Source organism: Monodelphis domestica, chromosome 8 (assembly GCF_027887165.1).
Source record: "Monodelphis domestica isolate mMonDom1 chromosome 8, mMonDom1.pri, whole genome shotgun sequence".
Lineage (NCBI taxonomy): Eukaryota > Metazoa > Chordata > Mammalia > Didelphimorphia > Didelphidae > Monodelphis > Monodelphis domestica.
The window spans coordinates 184,722,340-184,742,878 of NC_077234.1; the positions used below are offsets into that span (position 1 = coordinate 184,722,340).

The window sequence follows — 20,539 nt, forward strand, 5'->3', positions numbered from 1 at the left end:
TCAAGTATTCTATATTATCAGTTATTTTAAATAATTTAATTTATTAAGCAATAATCAATTAGGTTATTTAAATTTGGCTAGATTTTTAATGAAATCCTGCTAGGTAGTTTTGTAATATACAAATACTGATGATTTTTATGGGTTTATTTTACTTCCTACAGTTTTCTAGAGGTTGTTAATTTTTTAATTATGTTCTTAGTTGAGTTTCTTTGGTTCTTTAAGTAAACCGTCATCTATCATCTGCAAAAAGTAATCATGTTTTCTCACTGTCTATGCTTATTCTTTTAATTTCTTTTTCTTGCTATACTAAGCTCTTAATTATTAGTTACTATTTTGATATGACTAGAGAGTTTTGTGGACAGGAAAGACTATCTTAGCTTTATGAAGATTTTCCCACATACTGACTTTGTGTGAACCTGTGTAAGTCATCTATTCAGTGTCTACCTCAGTTTTATCATCTATAACATGGGGATGATACATGTATAACCCAGTGAAACTGCTTGTCAGATTTGAGAGTGGGGAGGAAAGAGTGGAGGATGGGGGGATCATGAATCATGTAACCATTGGAAAATACTCTAAATAAAAAAGGGGAGGAAATAGGGATACCTCCCTGGGTAATTATAAGGATAAGATGAGACAGTATTTGTAAATTGCTTTATAAATTGTAAAGCACTATATATACAAGGTATTATTATTAAACTCTGTAGCATAAACTCTCAATGTCACCAGTCACATCTCTTAAGACTGAATCCAAGGGGTGTGGATCTGTACTTGGAAGAGGAAGTTTCTCCCTAGGAACTTGCCTCTCTCCAAAATAGAGGTATATTTATGCTATTCATTAATATTATGGAGAACCTTAAAAAAAAAGTTTCTCTGGAGGTAAAATAATAAAGGCAGTGAGGAAACAGAGTTGAAGCTTCTTGAGAAAGCCTTTTTGGTTTGGTTGGGAGGTATAATGAAGGAAATTGGTTACCATAATATAGATCCTTTTCCTTCTTTTATATTTAAGTAGGTAATTTTTAATGTGACTTTCTTAGAATCCTGGTATAGTTTCTATTTTTTCTGTCAATTTTTTGGTCCACAAGTGTTATGTGTAACCTGAAGCTGTTATTGGTAATATTTATTGATAGGGGTATTGATAAATTATCCTTAAGCATTTGGGGTAAACTAACTTGTAGGTAGTGGATGGAAGGCTAGAAGCAGTTGGATACAACCCTTATTTATTTGTTCTATAGTAGAGTTGGGGGGAAGAAATAGAAGGATAGAAACTAGGAGTTAGCAATTGGATAGGAAATCTCTTATCCTTATACTAAAATCTCTAAATAGCCCACCCTCCCAACCCCCCCCCCCCCCAAAAAAAATTACTGCTTTCTTTGCAGCTTTTTCTTGCCTGTGGACAGGCCTCCTTAAACTATTCTCACTAAACTAAGATTTAAATTCTATCTTACTAACCTATGCTAAGCTTAAATTTATAATGAACTCCTAAAAGTAATATATAAAAAAACCAAAAGCTGCCTGAAGCCAACTGTCAGATTTAACAGTAAGAATCTCATGGAAGAGAGACTCTGACACAGACCCTGCTTCCAAGACAGAGAGAGTGGACAGAGACCCCTCTGGCTGCTGCTTCTCCTTTCAGGAGAAAAGTTCTCAGTAAACACTCTTTCTCAGCTTCGCATGTGTATATCAAACTCTCAAAGTTACTAACAGATCTTAGTCTGAACAGAGAATGATCCAGCAGCCAGCTCCCAAGAAAGTCAGGGAGACTAGAGCCCAGAACTCACTGAATTCTCTCTTTTATGATGAGCCTCTTAAAGTGATGGAGAGTGAGAGCTATCTGCTTTGCCTTTTTTTTTTTTTGAAAATTTTATTTAATTAGTCAATTTAGAACATTATTCCTTGTTTATAAGAATCCTATTCTTTCCCTCCCCTTCCCCCACCCCTTCCCATAGCCAATGAGCAATTCCACTGGGTTTTACATGTGTCCTTGATCAGAACCTATTTCCATGTTGTTGGTGTTTGCACTAGGATGTTCCTTTAGAGTTTATATCCCCAGCCATATCCCCATCAACCCATGTAATCAAGTAGTTGTTTTTCTTCTGTGTTTCTACTCCCACAGTTCTTCTTCTGGACATGGAGAGCATCTTTCTCATAAATCCCTCCGGGTTATTCAGGATCACTGCATTGCCACTAATGGAGAAGTCCATTACATTCAATTGTACCACAGTGTATCAGTCTCTATGTACAATGTTTTCCTGGTTCTGCTCCTCTTACTCTGCATCACTTCCTGGAGGTTGTTCCAGTTCACATGGAATTCCTCCAGTTTATTATTCCTTTGAGCATAATAGTATTCCATCACCAAGAGATACCACAGTTTGTTCAGCCATTCCCCAATTGAAGGGCATCCCCTCATTTTCCAATTTTTTGCCACCATAAAGAGCCCAGCTGTGAATATTGGTGTACATGTCTTTTTCCTTATTATCTCTTTATACCTAGCAGTGCTATGACTGGATCAAAGGGCAGACAGTCTTTTAGTGCCCTTTGGGTATAGTTCCAAATTGCCCTCCAGAATGGTTGGATCAATTCATAACTCTACCAGCAATGCATTAATGTCCCAACTTTGCCACATCCCCTCCAACATTCGTTGTTTTCCTTTGCTGTCATGTTAGCCAATCTACTAGGTGTAAGGTGATAACTTAAACCTTAGAGTTTTTTTGATTTGCATCTCTGATCATAAGAGATTTAGAACACGTTTTCATGTGCTTATTAATAGTTTTGATGTCTTTATCTGAAAATAACCTATTCATTCCCCTTGCCCATTTATCAATTGGAGAATGGCTTGATTTTTTTTTTGTACAATTGGTTTAGCTCTTTATAAATTTGAGTAATTAAACCTTTGTCAGAGGTTTTTGTTATGAAGATTTTTTTCCCAATTTGTTGCTTTACTTCTAATTTTTGTTGCATTGGTTTTGTTTGTACAAAAACTTTTTAATTTAATGTAATCAAAATTATTTATTTTACATTTTGTTATTTTTTTCTAACTCTTGCTTGGTCTTAAAATCTTTGCTTTCCCAAAGATCTAACATGTATACTATTCTGTGTTCATATAATTTACTTATAGTTTCCTTCTTTATATTCAAGTCATTTACCCATTCTGAGTTTATCTTGGTATAGGGTGTGAGATGCTGATCCAATCCCAATCTCTCCCATTCTGTCTTCCAATTTTCCCAACAGGTTTTATCAAATAGTGAATTTTGGTCCCCAAAGCTGGGATCTTTGGGTTTATCATAGACTGTCATGCTGAGGTCATTTACCCCAAGTCTATTTCACTGACCCTCCTTTCTGTCTCTTAACCAGTACCATATTGTTTTGATGACCATTGCTTTATAGTATAGTTTGCATTTTTTTTTCATTATTTCCCTGGATATCCTTGATCTTTTGTTCTTGTAATTTTACTTTGATTTGTTTTTTTCTAATTCAGTCCAAAAGTTTCTTGGTAGTTTGATGAGTATGGCACTAAATAAGTAAATTCGTTTGGGTAGGATTGTCATTTTTATTATGTTAGCTCATCCTACCCATGAGCAACCAATGTTTTTCTAATTGTTTAGATCTAGTTTTAATTGTGTGTAGAGCCTCTTAAAGTGACGGAGGGTGCTTTGCCTCTGAAAGGCAACAGTGTGCTATTACTAAAAAATTTCTTTAACACAAAACTTCTGCTCTGAATAAAACAGAATGAACTTAATAAAGCTTCCTTATAATACAAGTGAAGCTGAAACTTCAGCCATATCTAAATTTGTTCTATCTGTAAATAAAACAGTAATCATTTTTCATGATATTTTTAGGAATATTAGATTCGTTTGCAAATAAATAATTCTTGGCAATTAAGGGAATTCTTTCTGGTATCACTCAAAGAGTTTAATCTCAATATCATTCAGTTTTATTTGTCAGTTAATAAACACTTATTAACTAACTGCTTTGTGGTTGGTGCTGTGCTGTTTTGATAATGCAAAGAAAAAACAAAAGAAAACTTATATTTTCAAGGACTCAGTCTTCTTTTTTTTTTACTATTACTTTCTGACTTAAAATCAATATTAACTATTGGTTCCAAGGCAGAAGAAGGGCTAGGCAATTAGGATTAAATGATTTGCTCAGGGTCACATAGCTAGGAAGTGTGTGAGGTCAGATTTGAACCCAGGAACTTCTTTCCAGGTCTGGCTCTCTTTCCACTGAACCACCTAAATGACCCCAAGATTTTACTATCAGTGAGAGAGAAAACATACAAGCAACTATGTGTGTATATGTAGTATGTATATACACACATATGTATACATATGTTCTATACAGGATTAACTAAAGAGAATCAGTAGATGAAAGGGACTAGAAAGATTTCCTCTAAAAGATGGTATTTTAGCTACAACTTGAAGGAAGCCACAGAAGTCAGGAAGCAAAGATGAAGAAGGAGGGAATTCGAGGCATGGAGGTCAACCAGTGAAGATGCCCAGTCAGAGGATAGAGTGGCCTCATTCAAGAAACCATGTAAAGAAACCAGTTTTTATCAAATTCAGAGTATGTCAGTAAGTATAAAGAGAGGGCACAGTGGATAGAGAACCAAGTCTGGGGTGGGATATTTTGGGTTCAAATCCATCCTCATGAAGATACTTCCTGTGACCCTGGAGCAAGTAACTTAACCTCATTAGACAGAAAGTAAAGGTTTAGAAAATGATATTAAGAAGTAAAAAAAGACTAGAAAGCTAGGAAGGACCCAGGTTGGAAAGGGTTTTCAATGATAAATTAATAGATTTGTATTTTATCCTGGAGATGATATGACACCACCAGGCTTCTGATTTTAGATAATTACTTTAGCAGCTAAATGGATAGCCTGGAGTATGGAGAAAACTGGTTGGCATAGAGACCAGCCATCTGGATATTGCAGTAGTCTAGACATGAGTTGATGAGGATCTGTGGTGGCAGTGTTAGAGTAGTGACTAGAAGATTGCTGTTACAAAGGTAAAAATCAATAGACATGGGTGGGTGAAGGCAGTAAGGTGGCACACTGGGTAGAGTCCTCTTCCTTAGTTCAACATCCAATCTCAAACACTTGATAACTCATGAATCTGGGCAAGTCACTTAACCTTGTTTGCCTCAGTTTTCTCATCTGTTAAATGAGCTGGAGAAGGAAATGGCAGACCATTCCAGTATCTTTGCTGAGAAAACCCCAAATAGGGTCCCAAAGAGTTGGGCATAATTGAACAAACAGTGTGTATGAGAGTGAAGAATTAAGGATGGCTCAGAGATGCCTATTCTGGGTATCCTTTATGAACTATATTCCAAATCAATTATTTAAAACTCAAGATTTTATTTACATAAATAAAAATGAGTCAGTTATTCTAATACCATTGAATTTTTAACATTGTCAGTATTGAAGATATAAAAAATAAATGCAAAAGCTCTTGGGGGCAAGTTGTTTTTTTAAATGTCAACTAAATGCAAAAATATCAATTATGTGACAATACATAATATAAGAATGCAGTAGACTCTTCAGATTTCTCTGCTTCATTATTACAAGAAAATCACTTTCATTCTAATAGTTTGGACAACCTGAGATTTCAAATATTAAATATTTTAAGGCATAAGTTGTAAATATTATAGCAGAAACCAAAAGATAAGCACAATCATATGCTGTATTGTGTGATAAGAGGTTAGACTATTTAAATTGCTCAGTTTCCTAAAAAATACCTTTGTATTGTTTTGCTTGTTTAGGTATTCAGTTTAAAAAGCCCGAACCACTTTTAGTTTTGTATATATGACCTTAAATGCATAAATCTACTATAGATGAAAGATTAGAAGGAAAGCAAAAAGCTGGTGAATTTTTTTTTTACAGCAAGTGTTTCTGTTAAAGGTCTCATTTCTCAAACGTATAGAGAACTAAGTGAAATTTATAAAAATAGAAGTCTTCCAGTTGATAAATGGTCATATGATATGAATAGGCAGTTTTCAGATGAAGAAATCAAAACCATCTATAGTCATGTGGAACAATGCTCTAAATCATTCTTGATTAGAGATGAAAATTAATACAACTCTGAGGTACCACCTTACACTGATCAGATTGGCCAATATGACAGAAAAGGGAAAAGAAAAATGTTGGAGGGGATGCAGGAAAATTGTATCACTAATGTACTATTGGTGATGTTGTGATCTTATCCAGCCATTCTGGAAAGTAATATGGAATACTGTCCAAAAGGCTCTAAAACTATGCATACCCTTTGATCCAATAATACCACTACTAGGTCTGTATCACACAGAAATTTAAAAAAAAATTAAGGGAAAAGGAACTATTTGTACCAAAAATTCACTGCAGCTCTTTTTGTAATAACAAAGAATTGGAAATTATGGGACTGTTCATCAGTTAGGGAATGGCTGAACATGTTGTGATACATGATTGCAACGGATTAATCGTGTGCTATAAGAAATGATGAACAGGATGATTTCAGAAAAATCTGGAAAGACAACATGAACTGAGCAAAGTGAAGTGAGCAGAACCAAAAGAACATTGTTCACAGTGACGGCAATATTTTTTCATGAACAACTGCAAATGACCTTCTTATGTTTAGCAATGCAGTAATCCAAGACGATCCCCAAGACTCAGGATGAAAAATGCCATTTTCCCTCTGAAAAAGAACTGATGGAGTCTGAATGCAGACTGAAACATACTATATTTCACTGTCTCCTTTTTTTTGTTTGATATCTTTCCCACAAGATGACTACTATAGAAAGATGTTGTACCTGGTTGAACATGTAAAATCTATGTCAGATTCTTACTCCTCACAGGGAGGGAGAGAAGGAGAGAGAATTTGTCACTGTTTATTGGTTCCAAGGTGGAAGAGCGGTAAGGGCTAGGCTATGGGAATTAAGTGACTTGCCCAGGGACACACAGCTAGGAAGTGTCTAAGGTCACATCTGAACCTAGGACCTCCTATCTATAGGCCTTGGTCTCAATCCACTGAGCTATTCAGCTGCCCCCAAAATGCTTGTTATTCTGAGAAAGAAAGACTGGGAAAGATTGGGTTTTATTTCTTTATATTGAATATTTTTCACTTCATTTTTTATTATGAACTTAATCCTCAGCAATATTAAAATATACAAAGAATAAAAGAGAATTATTTATAAAGTTGAGAGCTTCTGTCATGTACCAGTTTTTAAAGGATATATTTATTAACTCTAACCCTTTAGTAACCAAACTAATTTGATTAGTTCAGAAAGGGCCTTCCTTGAAAAATGCAGTCATCAGGAACAATCTCAAGACTGCATAATATGCTTCAAAATATGTTTCAAAGTTTGTGTTTTCCTCAAAATTCCAATAAAACATCAGTAATAGGTCTATGATGGCTAGACAAGAAAGAGCAGCAATCCTCATCCTTCCACCTCCTCCAAGGAGCCTCCTATTTGAGTAGAAGAGCTTGGGACTCTGATTAGCACAGGGCTGCTGCTGATGTGGCTAAGGAAGATCTAATCAAAGGCTTATTGCTCACCTGCTGGAAGAATCTGACCTTTACAACAGGAAGGTGACTTGATTGAGACCTCCCTGCAGTCTGCACACAAGGAACTTTAATTTTAATTTCCAGTGCATAATCCAATTTGATTCTCCTTATTCATGGACGCACTTTCAGATTCCTGACCAAAATGTAGCATCACACTTATGAAAGTGGAGATGTGGGTATTTCAGTTTTTCATCCCCCTCTAGATGAGTCACAGAGCAAAGAACTGCCTTCTGAGAATGCAAACCTTTCTCATAATGTCTGCATTGTCTTATTGGGTGTACCCTCCCTGTTAAATGAGCTCCACCCTTTTCTGCTACCATAGATGCTTGGGTTATGTGCAGGAAGTGGAGGGATAGTCAAGGAAGAGACAATGTGCTAAAATCATTTTGGATACTAAGACTGAAGTGGAAAGCCACACTCCTGGCAAAATATTTTGCAAATTTTGCTAAATATCAACTTAAAAAATGACTACAAAAGCAGTAATTCAGATTTATTTTATGAGAGCTCATACATTGACCACACTGATGATGAAAATGAGGAATTAGGAAAGTAAAGTAAAGCTGTCAGCAAGGAAATTCAAGGAATTTTTACATCAGATAAAAGCTAGATTTCCTAGACTAGAAAGTAATAGCTCTCCTATAGGATGAAATCTAATTTTTCTTACTGAGCACATGAAAACTATTTGGTTACAAGACTGAAATTAGGTGTGTCATTATTAAAAGACATGCCATTGGCCCAAGTTAGGGTTCTTTTCTGGAAATTCCTGGGTTCAAATAAGACTTGAGACACTTTCCAGCTGTGTGACCCTGGGCAAGTCACTTAACCCCAATTGCCTAGCCCTTACCATTCTTCTGCCTTGGAACCAATACTTAGTATTGATTCCAAGATGGAAGTTAAGGGTTTAAAAAAAAAAAAAGAAAGATCCATATCCTTCTGGAGAACAGCCATAGGAAACTTGGATTCTCAATGCATTACCGAATTGATAAGGACCTACTCTAGAGAAGAGGGCCATGCTAATAGAGAACCTCAGAACCCTGGCTTATCGGCTTGCAGGGGACCCGAGGCTGGCCAAGTCTCATATGAGAAGCATTTTAGAGGCATGAAACCCTTGGACAAAAATATACTCCTTTCATTGAATTTACATTTTAGCACAAAGTGGGAAAGCCCCTTATCTTTATAATTCATATGTATTCCATATGACAAAGATTGATTAACTTTTAAAGTAGAAACATAATCAAGTTGCACCAAGTACACCCAGAACACATTTGGGCTATCAAGATCATCTGTAAAGTCACTGTGTTTTAAAGAATTGGTAAAAACCCTTGTCCATCAAGGAAAGCAATCACAAAACTGATAGGAAGAATTCCCACCAAGAGGCCTTTCCTGTAAATAGTACAGATTTGAGGCCCCCAAATCAACAAGATGGTACCATAAACAGTTAGTAAGGCTTTTGAAATGGATGCTTAAGAATCTTTAAGCCCATTTTGTTTCCCAAATAGCACAGAGAAAATTTCTTGCAAAGGTGTAGCATTGAGTAAAGTAGACTTTGTATGCAGAAACTCAATAAATTTACTTTAAACTAAGGAAACTCCCAGTTCAAAAAAAGGAGGAGGTCTAAACACAGAGGTGGTACTTTTCCAACAAAAACTTCATTTGTAGAGACTTTTAGGAAGAGAAATGAAAATCCATATAGCTTGGAGATAATGAGCCCGTAGTCCCAACAAGTTGAGATGTATATTTAGATATATAAAAGACCATTTAAACCATTCAACTTCTGATGAGGCTAACTTAAGATATTGCAGGAGAAACTAGGTGAGTAATTATTTTCTTCAGCCTGATGCAATTCCTGTTCATGAATTATATGCAGTTTTGTTAATATTTTTGTATGTATATGCAGCTCCATGAATGTGTTGTTACTGTGTTTTAGGATTACTGTTACATTATATTTTATTTTATTTTACTATTTTTGCTATTTCTATATTCTATGATGTGTTGTTTCTATTTTTCTTCTTATTTAAAATAGCTTGTCAAGTATACTTTGCATTATGTATATTTCATATAACATTGATGTAGAATTGATTGACCTCTTCAAAAATGATTTCTGGCTATAATAAAAATGATAACTAGTTTTAGTTATCTTCTTCATAGAGAATTGCAGATACTGTTATTATCTCTTTAAGAACGTATTGAATCTCATAGAGTTGACAATTTGACTATCGTTCTGGAGATAGTCTGAGAGAAACTATGAGAAGACAGAAAGAGAATGAAGAAAATGTCTTCTCCTGATAGAACTCTTGTAACTTTTGTGAAAAAACAGAAAGTTAATTCCTTGAGGAGTTTGTGAAAGAGGCCAGAGAGTTACAAATGATGCCTAGAGAGATATTATAAGGACGAAGAAAAAGAACCCAGTTCCCTCCAAGACTTGAGTTTAACCCTTATCTTGCAAATAAAAAAGATGATTCTTTAAGAACTTTAGCTAGAATTTTGAGCAATAAATGGAGAAGTGGGAATTGTTTCAGAAGTGTAACAATAACAGTTAAGTGTAACAATGATGGCTAGTGGTGACTCTAACTATAATCTTCCTTACGGCTAATACACTGTAAGTTATTTATGCCATCATGTTATATTTGCTACATTATTAATAGATTATATATTGCTGATAAACTGGTATTTTATTTGTGGCTAGAAGAAAAGGGGTTTTGACATTATGATATAAGCAAATGCTTAATGGAAAAGAGATTTCTCTAGTTGAGAAGTGATTAATAAGTGGGTGGAAAATCAATCTGATTATTTAATAATGATAGAGAGGCTATAATTTTAATAAATATGCAAACATGCCTCTGGTTTACATTAGAATTTAGAGTAATGAGAGTGATTATAGTAACAAGTTGAGAAATAGTTTAAAAGGTGATTGATGACTCCATATATGTTACATATTAAATAGTGAACCCAAAACCCTGTAACCGTAATAGAAATTTAGCAGCCAGACAGATGATTGATGTTGGCGAATTCTCTGGAGATATGAAATATTCTTCTATAGTACTAAATCTGACATTATATCTGCTGTGTAATACTAATTACATCTTATTTAATGTCATTAATTTTATGTACCCTGATTCATATTCTAATATTTTTCATAACAAAATTACTTTTTTATTTTAAATTTTAATTTCCAAACCTTTAACAAATCATCTCCATTGCTAGTTTCTTTAGGTCAGAGGTTTTTAGCATTTTTTTAATTTTGTCATGGACCCATTTGACGTTTTGTCAGTCATCAATTTTTTAAGTTCCTGTGTGCCTAGCACTGTATCAAGTACCAGAGTTATATATAAAGGATAAAAAACAGCCTCCAGTTTCAAGGAAATCACAGGGAAGACATGCAAACAACTAGGAAGCCTTTGGTCAAGAATATCTTTGTGCCCTTCAGAATGGTTTCATGTGAATAAAATAAAATTCATAAGGTTACTGCCAAAGTCAGTTATAATGAAAAATAATTACTAAGCTATTTTTATAACAAGTTTATAAGAGTTTAAGAACTACTTCAGGGAATATGGTTGTGTAATCCCATCTTGAATTTCAAGGTAGCCTGGATGGTACTAAATGATTGAAAATAATGTAGAATTAAGACTGAACCCCATTTTGAAAAACATTTTCAAACTCAAAGCATCTTCTTGGATCATTATCCTAATCAGTTATTTAGATATTTAATGAATGCCTACCTACTCTCTGCTCAGTAGCATAGAAAGAGGAGAAATGTATCCTACCCACAATGAACTGATTGTCTAATTGGGTAAATAATACAAACACAAATAAAATAATAATAGGATAAATCAAGACTATTCCGAAAATTATTTATATGCTTCAAATTACTAGAGAAATCAGCTTGGAGGGGTCTTGAGGAGGCCTTCATAGCAGAAGTGAAACTTTGAAAGCATCTTTGAAACATGGGAAAGCTTGATGTATAGTGAAGGGGGCTCTGGATCTGAATCCAGTCTTAGTCGTGCCACTCAGTAGCAGTGGGACTGGACAAGTCATGCTTACAATTTCTGAGGGTGATGGAAAATGGCAACCATTTCATTGAACTTTTCTAGAAATATTGTTGAGTTGAACAACTGAAACTTTGAAGGACAAGGCATTGTTTCACCATAAATGCAGGAAGAAATCTTTTTGAAAGCCACAATCATAAATACTGTGACTTATAGCCTTCATGCTGATTATGGACTTTGCTTATATTTTAAAGTCATGTTATTTGGGATTCTCTTACAAATGCCAAGACTTCAACCAAAATGAATTTGAGATACATGGTAGTTAAATTCTTGGGGGAAATGTTATATTCCTTAATTGGTAAAGAATGGAGGCAAGACAAGTTTACTTTTTCTCTCTACTGTGATGTTCAGAAAATGGAATTTTTTTTTTTTTTAAAACCCTTACCTTCCGTCTTGGAGTCAATACTGTGTATTGGCTCCAAGGCAGAAGAGTGGTAAGGGTAGGCAATGGGGGTCAAGTGACTTGCCCAGGGTCACACAGCTGGGAAGTGGCTGAGTGGAATTTTTTTTAAAAACTGTATTATCCAACTTTATATATTTTTAATATAGCCTTTTACTTTGAAAGCAAGAATTCAGCCAGTCATGTTCCAAGCCATTCTGAAAGATTTAAGTTAAGGAACCTTTGACAATTCTGTATAAAAATTTTATACCATTTATATTGTTTGGAAACAGTTTTCAGAGTAAGGCAAAGATCATGTGAAAGGCAAATTTCATCTTGGCTCCTGGATTTCTTCCAGAAATATGTTTATGATAGTCATAATATGGTAAAGAAAAAAGAAGAAATATCTATTCTCTGTGGTGGGATGCTTAGTTATGTAACTATAATTTATCAAATTATCTATCAAAATTATAACCATTAATTAATTAGAGAGGTGTCCATTTTATTCACATTACCTTAAATTAGTTTGTTAGCTGGAATTTAATGTCTTAATAATTTAATAATATTAATATTTAAAATTCTACAAGTAGTATAGGTATTAGTTCCTCCAATGTACAAATGAGGAAATTGATTCTTAGTGAGGATTAGTGACTTGCCCAGAAGCACGTAGCTAGTAAGGGTCAGAGCAACATTTAAACCAAGGTCTATCCAACCCTTCTTCTGGCCAGGCTGTCTTTCATTAGTCATTTAATTTTATTTTATTTCTAGTACATTATTTTTAATTTTTTAGGTAATTCTGCTTAGCACACTACAAAGTAATACCTCATGAAATGATATATTGTACAAAATAAGACATCTTCAATGACTAATAATGACTTCAGAAAACTGATGATGGGCAATTCCTCTTGCCTCAGTATAGAGAGTCTAGAAGTATAAAATGAGACCTATATTTTAAACTAAAGCATAGTGTTTAGTCATTTTGCTTAACTTTATTTGTTAGAAGGTAAGGTCCCTGGGGATATGGGCAAAAAATTGGTGGGAAGTGACAATGATTTCTTTTTTTTAACTCATCATTAAACATTTTTAATGCATTTTATTTTAATTGAAGAATGTCTTTATTTTATTTTTCTCAATTATATGTACAAACATTTTAAATTTTTTTAAAAATAATTTTTGAGTTCCAAATTCCTTTACTCTCCTCCCTCTTCTTGAAAAGCCAAACTTTGGACATAAATTATATATGTGAAGTCATACAAATCATATTTCCATATTAGCCATGTTCCAAAAGAGAACACAAACCAAAAAAGAAGATTTTAAGAACAAATTTCTCATCAGATGCCCAAGAAATGAAAGAAAATTAATGACTTTGGTTATTTCCTTTATATAGTACACATTTTGGAACTTCATACCCAAGAATTTGTTTGAGCAGTTCAGAAGAATAGCCAATTTTTATTTTCTTATCATCTTCCTGGTACAGGTAAGTCCATTTGCTTTCTATGACCAAATCAAATTTGTCACAATGAATGAGTCTTTTACCCTCTGGCAACTGACTTATTGCTTACCTAATTAGAAAAAACTGTTCCCTGATCCATTGATGGAAGAGAGCAGCTTCTCATTTAATTTTTCTTTATGAATAAAAGGTACATCTACTACAAGACCCTTACAATAGGCTTGCCTTTCAGGCTATACATAATAAGTTTACTTTTCAGCAATGGTTTACCCAATTTCTCCAGAGAGAGACACCAGTCAGTATTGCTTATTTCTCTTACTATTAGTCCTTTAGTACCAAAGGAAAAAACAAGAACTATTTGATCATGTAGATAAACACTGAAAAAAGTAAGCAATCCTGTGCTTTGATATGATTAGAATCTTCCTGCAATATGAACATATGCTTCAAAGAAAAGCCAAAGTAACGCCAATGTTTCAGAGCCATATTAAATTAGTTGATCGATTTAATGTACCTGGAGTAAGAGAAAGGTCAAGAAAGCTTTCTAATTTTTCCAAAACACTTAGATGCTGTAGAAATGGTTTCATTAAGACAGACTTGGCATTCTGCTGTTCACAAATTTGGAGTTGATACCCCTGGGCATATGAGTCTTGTTTTTCAATTTAACCAGCTGTAATATTTTTTGTAAATCAGTTAACTTCTCTATCCTTTAGATGCCTCATTTGTTTTTCTATTGTTTTAACTCTTACTTTCAGTAATTAGTAACTTTCTGTAGTAATAATTTTAGGATGGAAGGACAAGGGCAGGCAAACAGGGTTAAGTGACTTGCCTTGGATCACATAGCTAGTAAGTGTCTGAGGCCAGATTTGAACCCAAGTCTTTCTGACTTCAGACCAGGCACTTTGTCCACCGGGCCACTGAGCTGCCCCTTTTGCCCTTCAATCCTGTCCAAATTTCCATGATCCCATTTGGGGTTTTCCCTAACAAAGATACTAGAGAAACTTGCCAGTTCCTTCTCTAGCTCTTTTTACAGATGAAGAATTAAACAAGGGTCACACCACTAGGAAGTGTTTGAGGCCAGGATTAAACTCAGGAAAATGAGTCTTCCTGACTCCAGGCCTGGAACTCTATCTTCTGTACCACCTAGTTGCTCCTCAGCTGCTTCCTTTGTACTATGGGAAGAGGAATTGCTCACCTTGCCTCACAGGGACATTGTCAAGATAAATTGATATAAAACATTTTTAAATATATTGCAAATAGAAATGTTAAGTGCTATTTTGACTCACATAGGACACTGATCAAGAATTATGAACCAAAATGTATTTTAAAATTAACTGTCTAATTCTGTTTTAATTGCAGTTGATTATTGATACACCCACAAGTCCAATCACAAGTGGACTTCCTCTGTTCTTTGTCATTATTGTCACAGCTGTCAAACAGGTATGGATTTTATCATCAAAATTGAGTGGAAATTAGTTTATTTTCTTTCCAGTGTTTATAAATTTTGTTATTATTTGCTCTTCATTAAATCAACCCAGTTCTTTGAATTATGTGCTATATTTTGTACAGAATAATTTTCCTAGACCATGAATTATAGTTTTGTGAGGATTGGTCTATTCCCAGATCCTAGAGGGCAGAAGCAAAAAATTAGTCATTTTATTTCTAAAAAGATATTTTAATCTCTTAGTTAATGCTATTTAGCATACCACAAAGTAATACTACATAATATGAAATATTGAATAAAATAAATATTTTTAGTGTCAAATCATGACTTCCACTGATAGATCTACTTATGCACCAGGAAATACCATCTATATTTAGGCTTAGGTAAAAGTTGGTAAACTGTCAACTTTACCAACTTCATGGAATCCAGGGATACCAACTTAACATTTTCCAAATCACAATGGCCTTGGAGTCCATGAGGAAAGGGCAAGTAACTTATGATTGCCCTTCCACTTAGTTCCTCTGAATCTGCCCAGCAATAGCCCCCATCTCAGGGGCAGAGATCCAGGAATTCTGGGCTTTTGATTGGGATATTCATTGCCCAGTGTGCCTATGTTAGGGGAGCTGCTGTGTCTTGCCTTTGAGTGATCAATTGTCTTATTTATAGTCCTTTTATAGTTTATGTTCATTTTCAGTACCCTCTCACTCGCATGCTAGATTTATACTTTATATTTATGTATATAATATATATTATATTTATGTAATACCTTAAATTAAGAGAAGTTGCTCAATCCATTGGCTAGATTGATGACCTAGAGAAATATGTTAAGGCTTTAGGGCTTTTCTTCCTAACTATTGATTGCATAGGAATGCTCGGTGACCTCATGTGACTTACTTGATCTCCTCTTTGCCCTTGTACTCCACTTCTATCAGGAGGACATGCCACTTTGTCAGAGTGCTGCAAATATAAAATTGTTAATGATTGAGTTTTTTGCTGAAGGAGTGTGGAAACAGTATTTCAGTTCTCAGAAATTAGGCTGGTAGAGACTTAGTTCTGTTTGGAACTATCCAGGTAGAAAGATTTCTCAGGTAGAATTGATGATGGATGATTTTTGTCTTTTCTAAACACAAAGAAGCAGTTTAATTCTTTGAAGAGGGGCTCACCATCAGTATGCCTGTAGAATTTTGGATTTCTCTACTATAGCTACTTTTGAAGACCACCTTCTAAAGTAGTCTTGTTACAACTACTAATTGAGTCACGCTACAATTTGCATAGATAGAGGGATTATTCGTAATGGTGAACATCTCAGATCGTTGATATATTATAGTTGAATGATTGAATGCTTCAATTTCTTCAGCATAGGTCAGACTTTATGGGAGGATCTAGCTTTTTCTCCTTGTGTTGATGTGAAAACAATGTGACCGATTCCCTACTAGTTGGTCAAACCAACTCTAAGGAGGTCAGGCTTGAGGAGCAAAATTAAATTTTGCCTGGAGAGGCTACAAGGTCTGACATGACATGACCATCCTGTATTGGACTGACTCTAAAGAATTCATATTGCATCACTAAAGCCCTCGAAAATCAGCTGTGACAGTCTCCTTCTTCTCCTTCTTCCTTACTGGACCCAAAGTCTGTGATATTCCAAGGCATATTTTTCAAGAATCACACTTTTTTCTTTGCTGAATCTATATCCCATGTTTAGAGTGGACCTGAGCCACACCCCTGGTGCTAAAGAGGTTACATTTGCTAGGGGACATCACTGGAGAATATTATGATGTTCTCGTTCTCTCTCTTTCTCTCTCTCTCTCTCTCTCTCTCTCTCTCTCTCTCTCTCTCTCTCTCTCTCTCTCTCTCTCTCTCTCTCTCTCTCTCTCTCTCTCTCTCTCTCTTCTCCCCTTATCTTCCATCTTGCATTTAATACTGTGTATTGGTTCTAAGGCAGAAGAGTGGTAAGGGCTAGGCAATGGGGGTCAAGTGACTTGCCCAGGGTCACATAGCTAGAAAGTGGTTGAGGTCAGATTTGAAACCAGGACCTCCTGTCTCTAGGCCTGGCTCTCAATCCACTGAGCTGTCCAGCTGCCCCCAGTGTTTTCTCTTTTTAAAGTATAGGGCCCATGAAAGAAGAGGTGGTGATGATGTAATGGACAGAGAGTTAGCCACTGAATAAGGATGCATCTGGGTTCACATTCCACCTCTGGCACATACTAGTGTGTCATGCAGGGCAAGTCATTTAACCACTCGGTACTCCTGTCATCCCTTTATACACCTTGCAGAGAAAAGGTGCTGACCTAAATGTCCTCAACCAGGAGTTTCCCCATGCCAATGAAATCCCAAGTCTATACCTAATCCTTATCCCCTATTTCACATTAAAAGAGACAACAGCACCGAAGGGGAGAATTTGGCCTGTTATTAGCTGCATGGTTGCTGTTGCATCAGAGTTGCAAGTTCCCTAAAGGCCAATAGAAGGGCCCATAAATGACAGATGTGAGAGGGCTACAATGCCTTCCACAGCTCTTATGAAACAACAGCTGAATCACCTCCATATTTTCATTGTAATTTTAGTTGTCTGGTAGTTCAGGAATATCTATTTTTATGCTTTCCAAAAATTAATTAAGAAAAGAACTTCCCAACCACTTATCCACCATTCAGATGTAATTTTAAAAGCTTCCTCTTAAATGATGTCTCTTTTATAGTGCTGTGGTGTGGTGGGAAAAGAGCACTTGACTTGGCTTCTAGTACTGTGTGTTTGCCCCTGCTTTTCAGCTTACTGTCTGATGGAGTTCCCTTAAGCACTGTGGCTGTTGTGTGTCAGAGGTAAAACATGAACACAGGTTTCCCTGACTCAAAAACTGTTTCTGTCCCCTGCTTCAGGCTGTCTCTCAGTTACATGGGAATTTACTTTCTTGTGGTCTCTATTCATTATTTCTCTAGTAACTCTATACATCATTTGCTTGGGGAGTCATACCTCATGGTCATGTTAACCAGTGAACATGGTGTCATTCCATGGTTATTAAATTAAATTGGGATCATTTCTACCCTACACTCCTCCATTGGACCCCTCCTAATTGATATTTCTATTATGACACCAGTATTGCATACCAAGGGGGGGAGATCAGTTTTGTTTCTTGACAACCCTTGACAAATTTTTGACCATGATAAGGGTGGGTGCCCATAGAAGTGATATACTTGGGGCCTATGACCAAGAGGGTTTCCTCTAGGTCCCCCACCCCCACCCCCCAGAGTGTTTTCTCTGTTCTTCCCTCACCTGACATAAAACAGGTGGTGTGGCTAGGGGAAATGAAAGAAAGTCAATGACAAGAATATAATTGAATCTCAAGGGATCCAATTATCTAAGCGATTATCATCCATTAACTCTGTCTCCAGCACAGGGGAGTCAAACTCTCCAGCTTTCAACCCCCCAAGATACTCCCTGTCTCCTCAGCCATCTTCAGTCCTTTAAGACAAAACTACCTATGCTCATACGCCTAAAACCTTGACTAGAGGAAACCATAAGGAATTGTTTTACTCATCTCTTTGCTCTCTACCTTATGTGTAAAATTGTCCAGGGAAGGAAACCCAGCACCATTTCTTCATAATTATTACAGCCTGAAGAAAATATAGGTTGAGCGATTCAAAGTTATCCGTCTTCTCAATGCTTTGAATGCTCAAAATGGCTTATGCTGGGGTTTTGTTTATTTCCTTAAAACCGAGTCTCTCTTTCTCCCTGTGCATTTTAACATTTGGATAGACTCCAGTTCTAAAGTGATTATGGTTGCAAGGGCAGCCCTTTGGGGAAAAGAAGGTCCTTCCATTATGCCCTACTTAAATAACTGTCTGCCTCTGTACATGTTCCCTTTCACGTATCTGATGATAAGAAAGAGAACTCCCCTTCTATATATCTATTCCTTGTTAGCAATAACAAAAACTACAAGTGGTAGGTTTCCATTGAACCATGCTGCCCAACTGTGTGTATTCTGTGTACTCAAGTCTATAGTTGCTAAATGCTAGAGAGATCCGCTAAACACTTCCTGGCTTTTCTCTTTCTCTAGAGTTGAGAGAAACACATAGCAATGACGTAGCTGGTTTGCTGGGTGTGCCCTTTTTGAAGTAATAGCAAGACTTCCTGATGAGAATGCTCAGAAGATAATCAGAAGACAGAGAATCATAAACTTATAGTTGAGTCAGACCTCAGAGGTTGTCTAGTCCAACCTTATCTTGATCTTGTGTCCAACATTACTGGGTAGGGTTTATCCAGACTCTGTTTAAAGATTTCCAGTGAGAGGAAGCTCACTATTCCTGAGAACAAAGTTCAAGTATGAGGCCCAGGTCTGGTGATAGACAAAAGAGTGAAAATGAGCAAGAAGAAGAAAGACCAATGAATTTGGCATAAAACTTTGGAGGGAATTGAGAAGGTGACACCAAGGAATCATGTTGAAAGGTTAGGGTTGGCAAAAGAGGGCCCCGTTCATGCTTTGAGACGAGAAGGAAGATGATAGAAAAAGACAAGCAGGTTTTGAGATGTCATGGAAGAGATGGGGAGTCTCATGGTTATTGGCTTCATTCTCAGCAACATGAGAGATGAGTTATCTGCAGCACTGAAATGTAAAAGTAAAAAACTTCAGCCATTTATTAAATATTAGAAACTACATGTACAAGCACAGAGATAGACATATGCATCAATCTGAATAATTTCAATTTAAGCAAAAGAAATTAGGCAGCCAAAAAAAGGCTGTTGTAAGAGTCCAGAAGTAAGTCTGTGCCAGAGTGATGACTTGTTGGAGCAGAGAAGATATAGATATAGATATAGATATAGATATAGATATAGATATAGATATAGATATAGATATAGATATAGATATAGATATAGATATAGTGTTTGGGAAGATACAAACAATAGTTTTTGTCAAAAGATTGGCTCTGTGAAATAAGGGAGAGTGACAAGTTGAGAATTACTCTGAAGTTGCAAAGCTTGGGCAACCAGAAAAAATGGTGGTACCATTGACAGTGATAATAATGACATTCAGAAAATAGGATGGCTTGGAGAGAAAGCTAATGAGTTCTGTTTCGGACTTGCTGAATTTACTATATCTCTGAGACATTCATGTTTGAGATTTACAAAAGATGGTTGGATGATATGAGACTGGAAGTAAGGAGAAAAGACAGGTTTAGGGGAGGAACCTGAAACTCATCTGTCTACAATGATGATTGAATTCATGCAAACTATGAGATCACTGAATAAGAGAATATATATAGAGAAAAAGATGGTCCAGGACAGAAGCTTGAGATCTTGAACATCTGTAGTTAGTGGATGTGACCTGGATTTAGATCCAGAAAAAGAAACTGAGCAGAGGTCAGACAAATCAGAAGGAGAATCAGCAAAGAGCCATAATAATTATGAAAACCTTAAAAAAGGAGAGAGAATATCCAGGAGTTGATTGACAGGTCACTTAAGGCTACAAAAAATCAGGAAGAATGATGTTTGAAAAGAAAAAAGGCCATTAGATTTGGCATTTAAGACATCATCAGTAACTTGAGAGAGAGAAGTTTAGTTGAATAATAAGGTCAGAAGCCAGACTGCAGAGAGATTAGAAGCAAGTAAAGGGAGAGGAAATGGAAGCAACCAATTTTAGACAGCTTTTTCAAGGAGTTTAGTCAAGAAAGAGAGGAGATAGCGAGAGAGAATCTTGG

At 35.8% G+C, this 20,539-nt stretch overlaps 1 protein-coding gene across 1 annotated transcript in view; it reads left to right on the forward strand.

Annotated features, from left to right (window-relative positions):
• The window catches only part of ATP11A (ATPase phospholipid transporting 11A), a 234,439-nt gene that overhangs the window by 122,991 nt on the left and 90,909 nt on the right, over positions 1–20,539 (forward strand). The window contains 2 exon segments of the mRNA XM_007501271.2: positions 13,348–13,437; positions 14,767–14,847. Coding sequence (XP_007501333.2) covers positions 13,348–13,437; positions 14,767–14,847 — 171 coding nt within the window.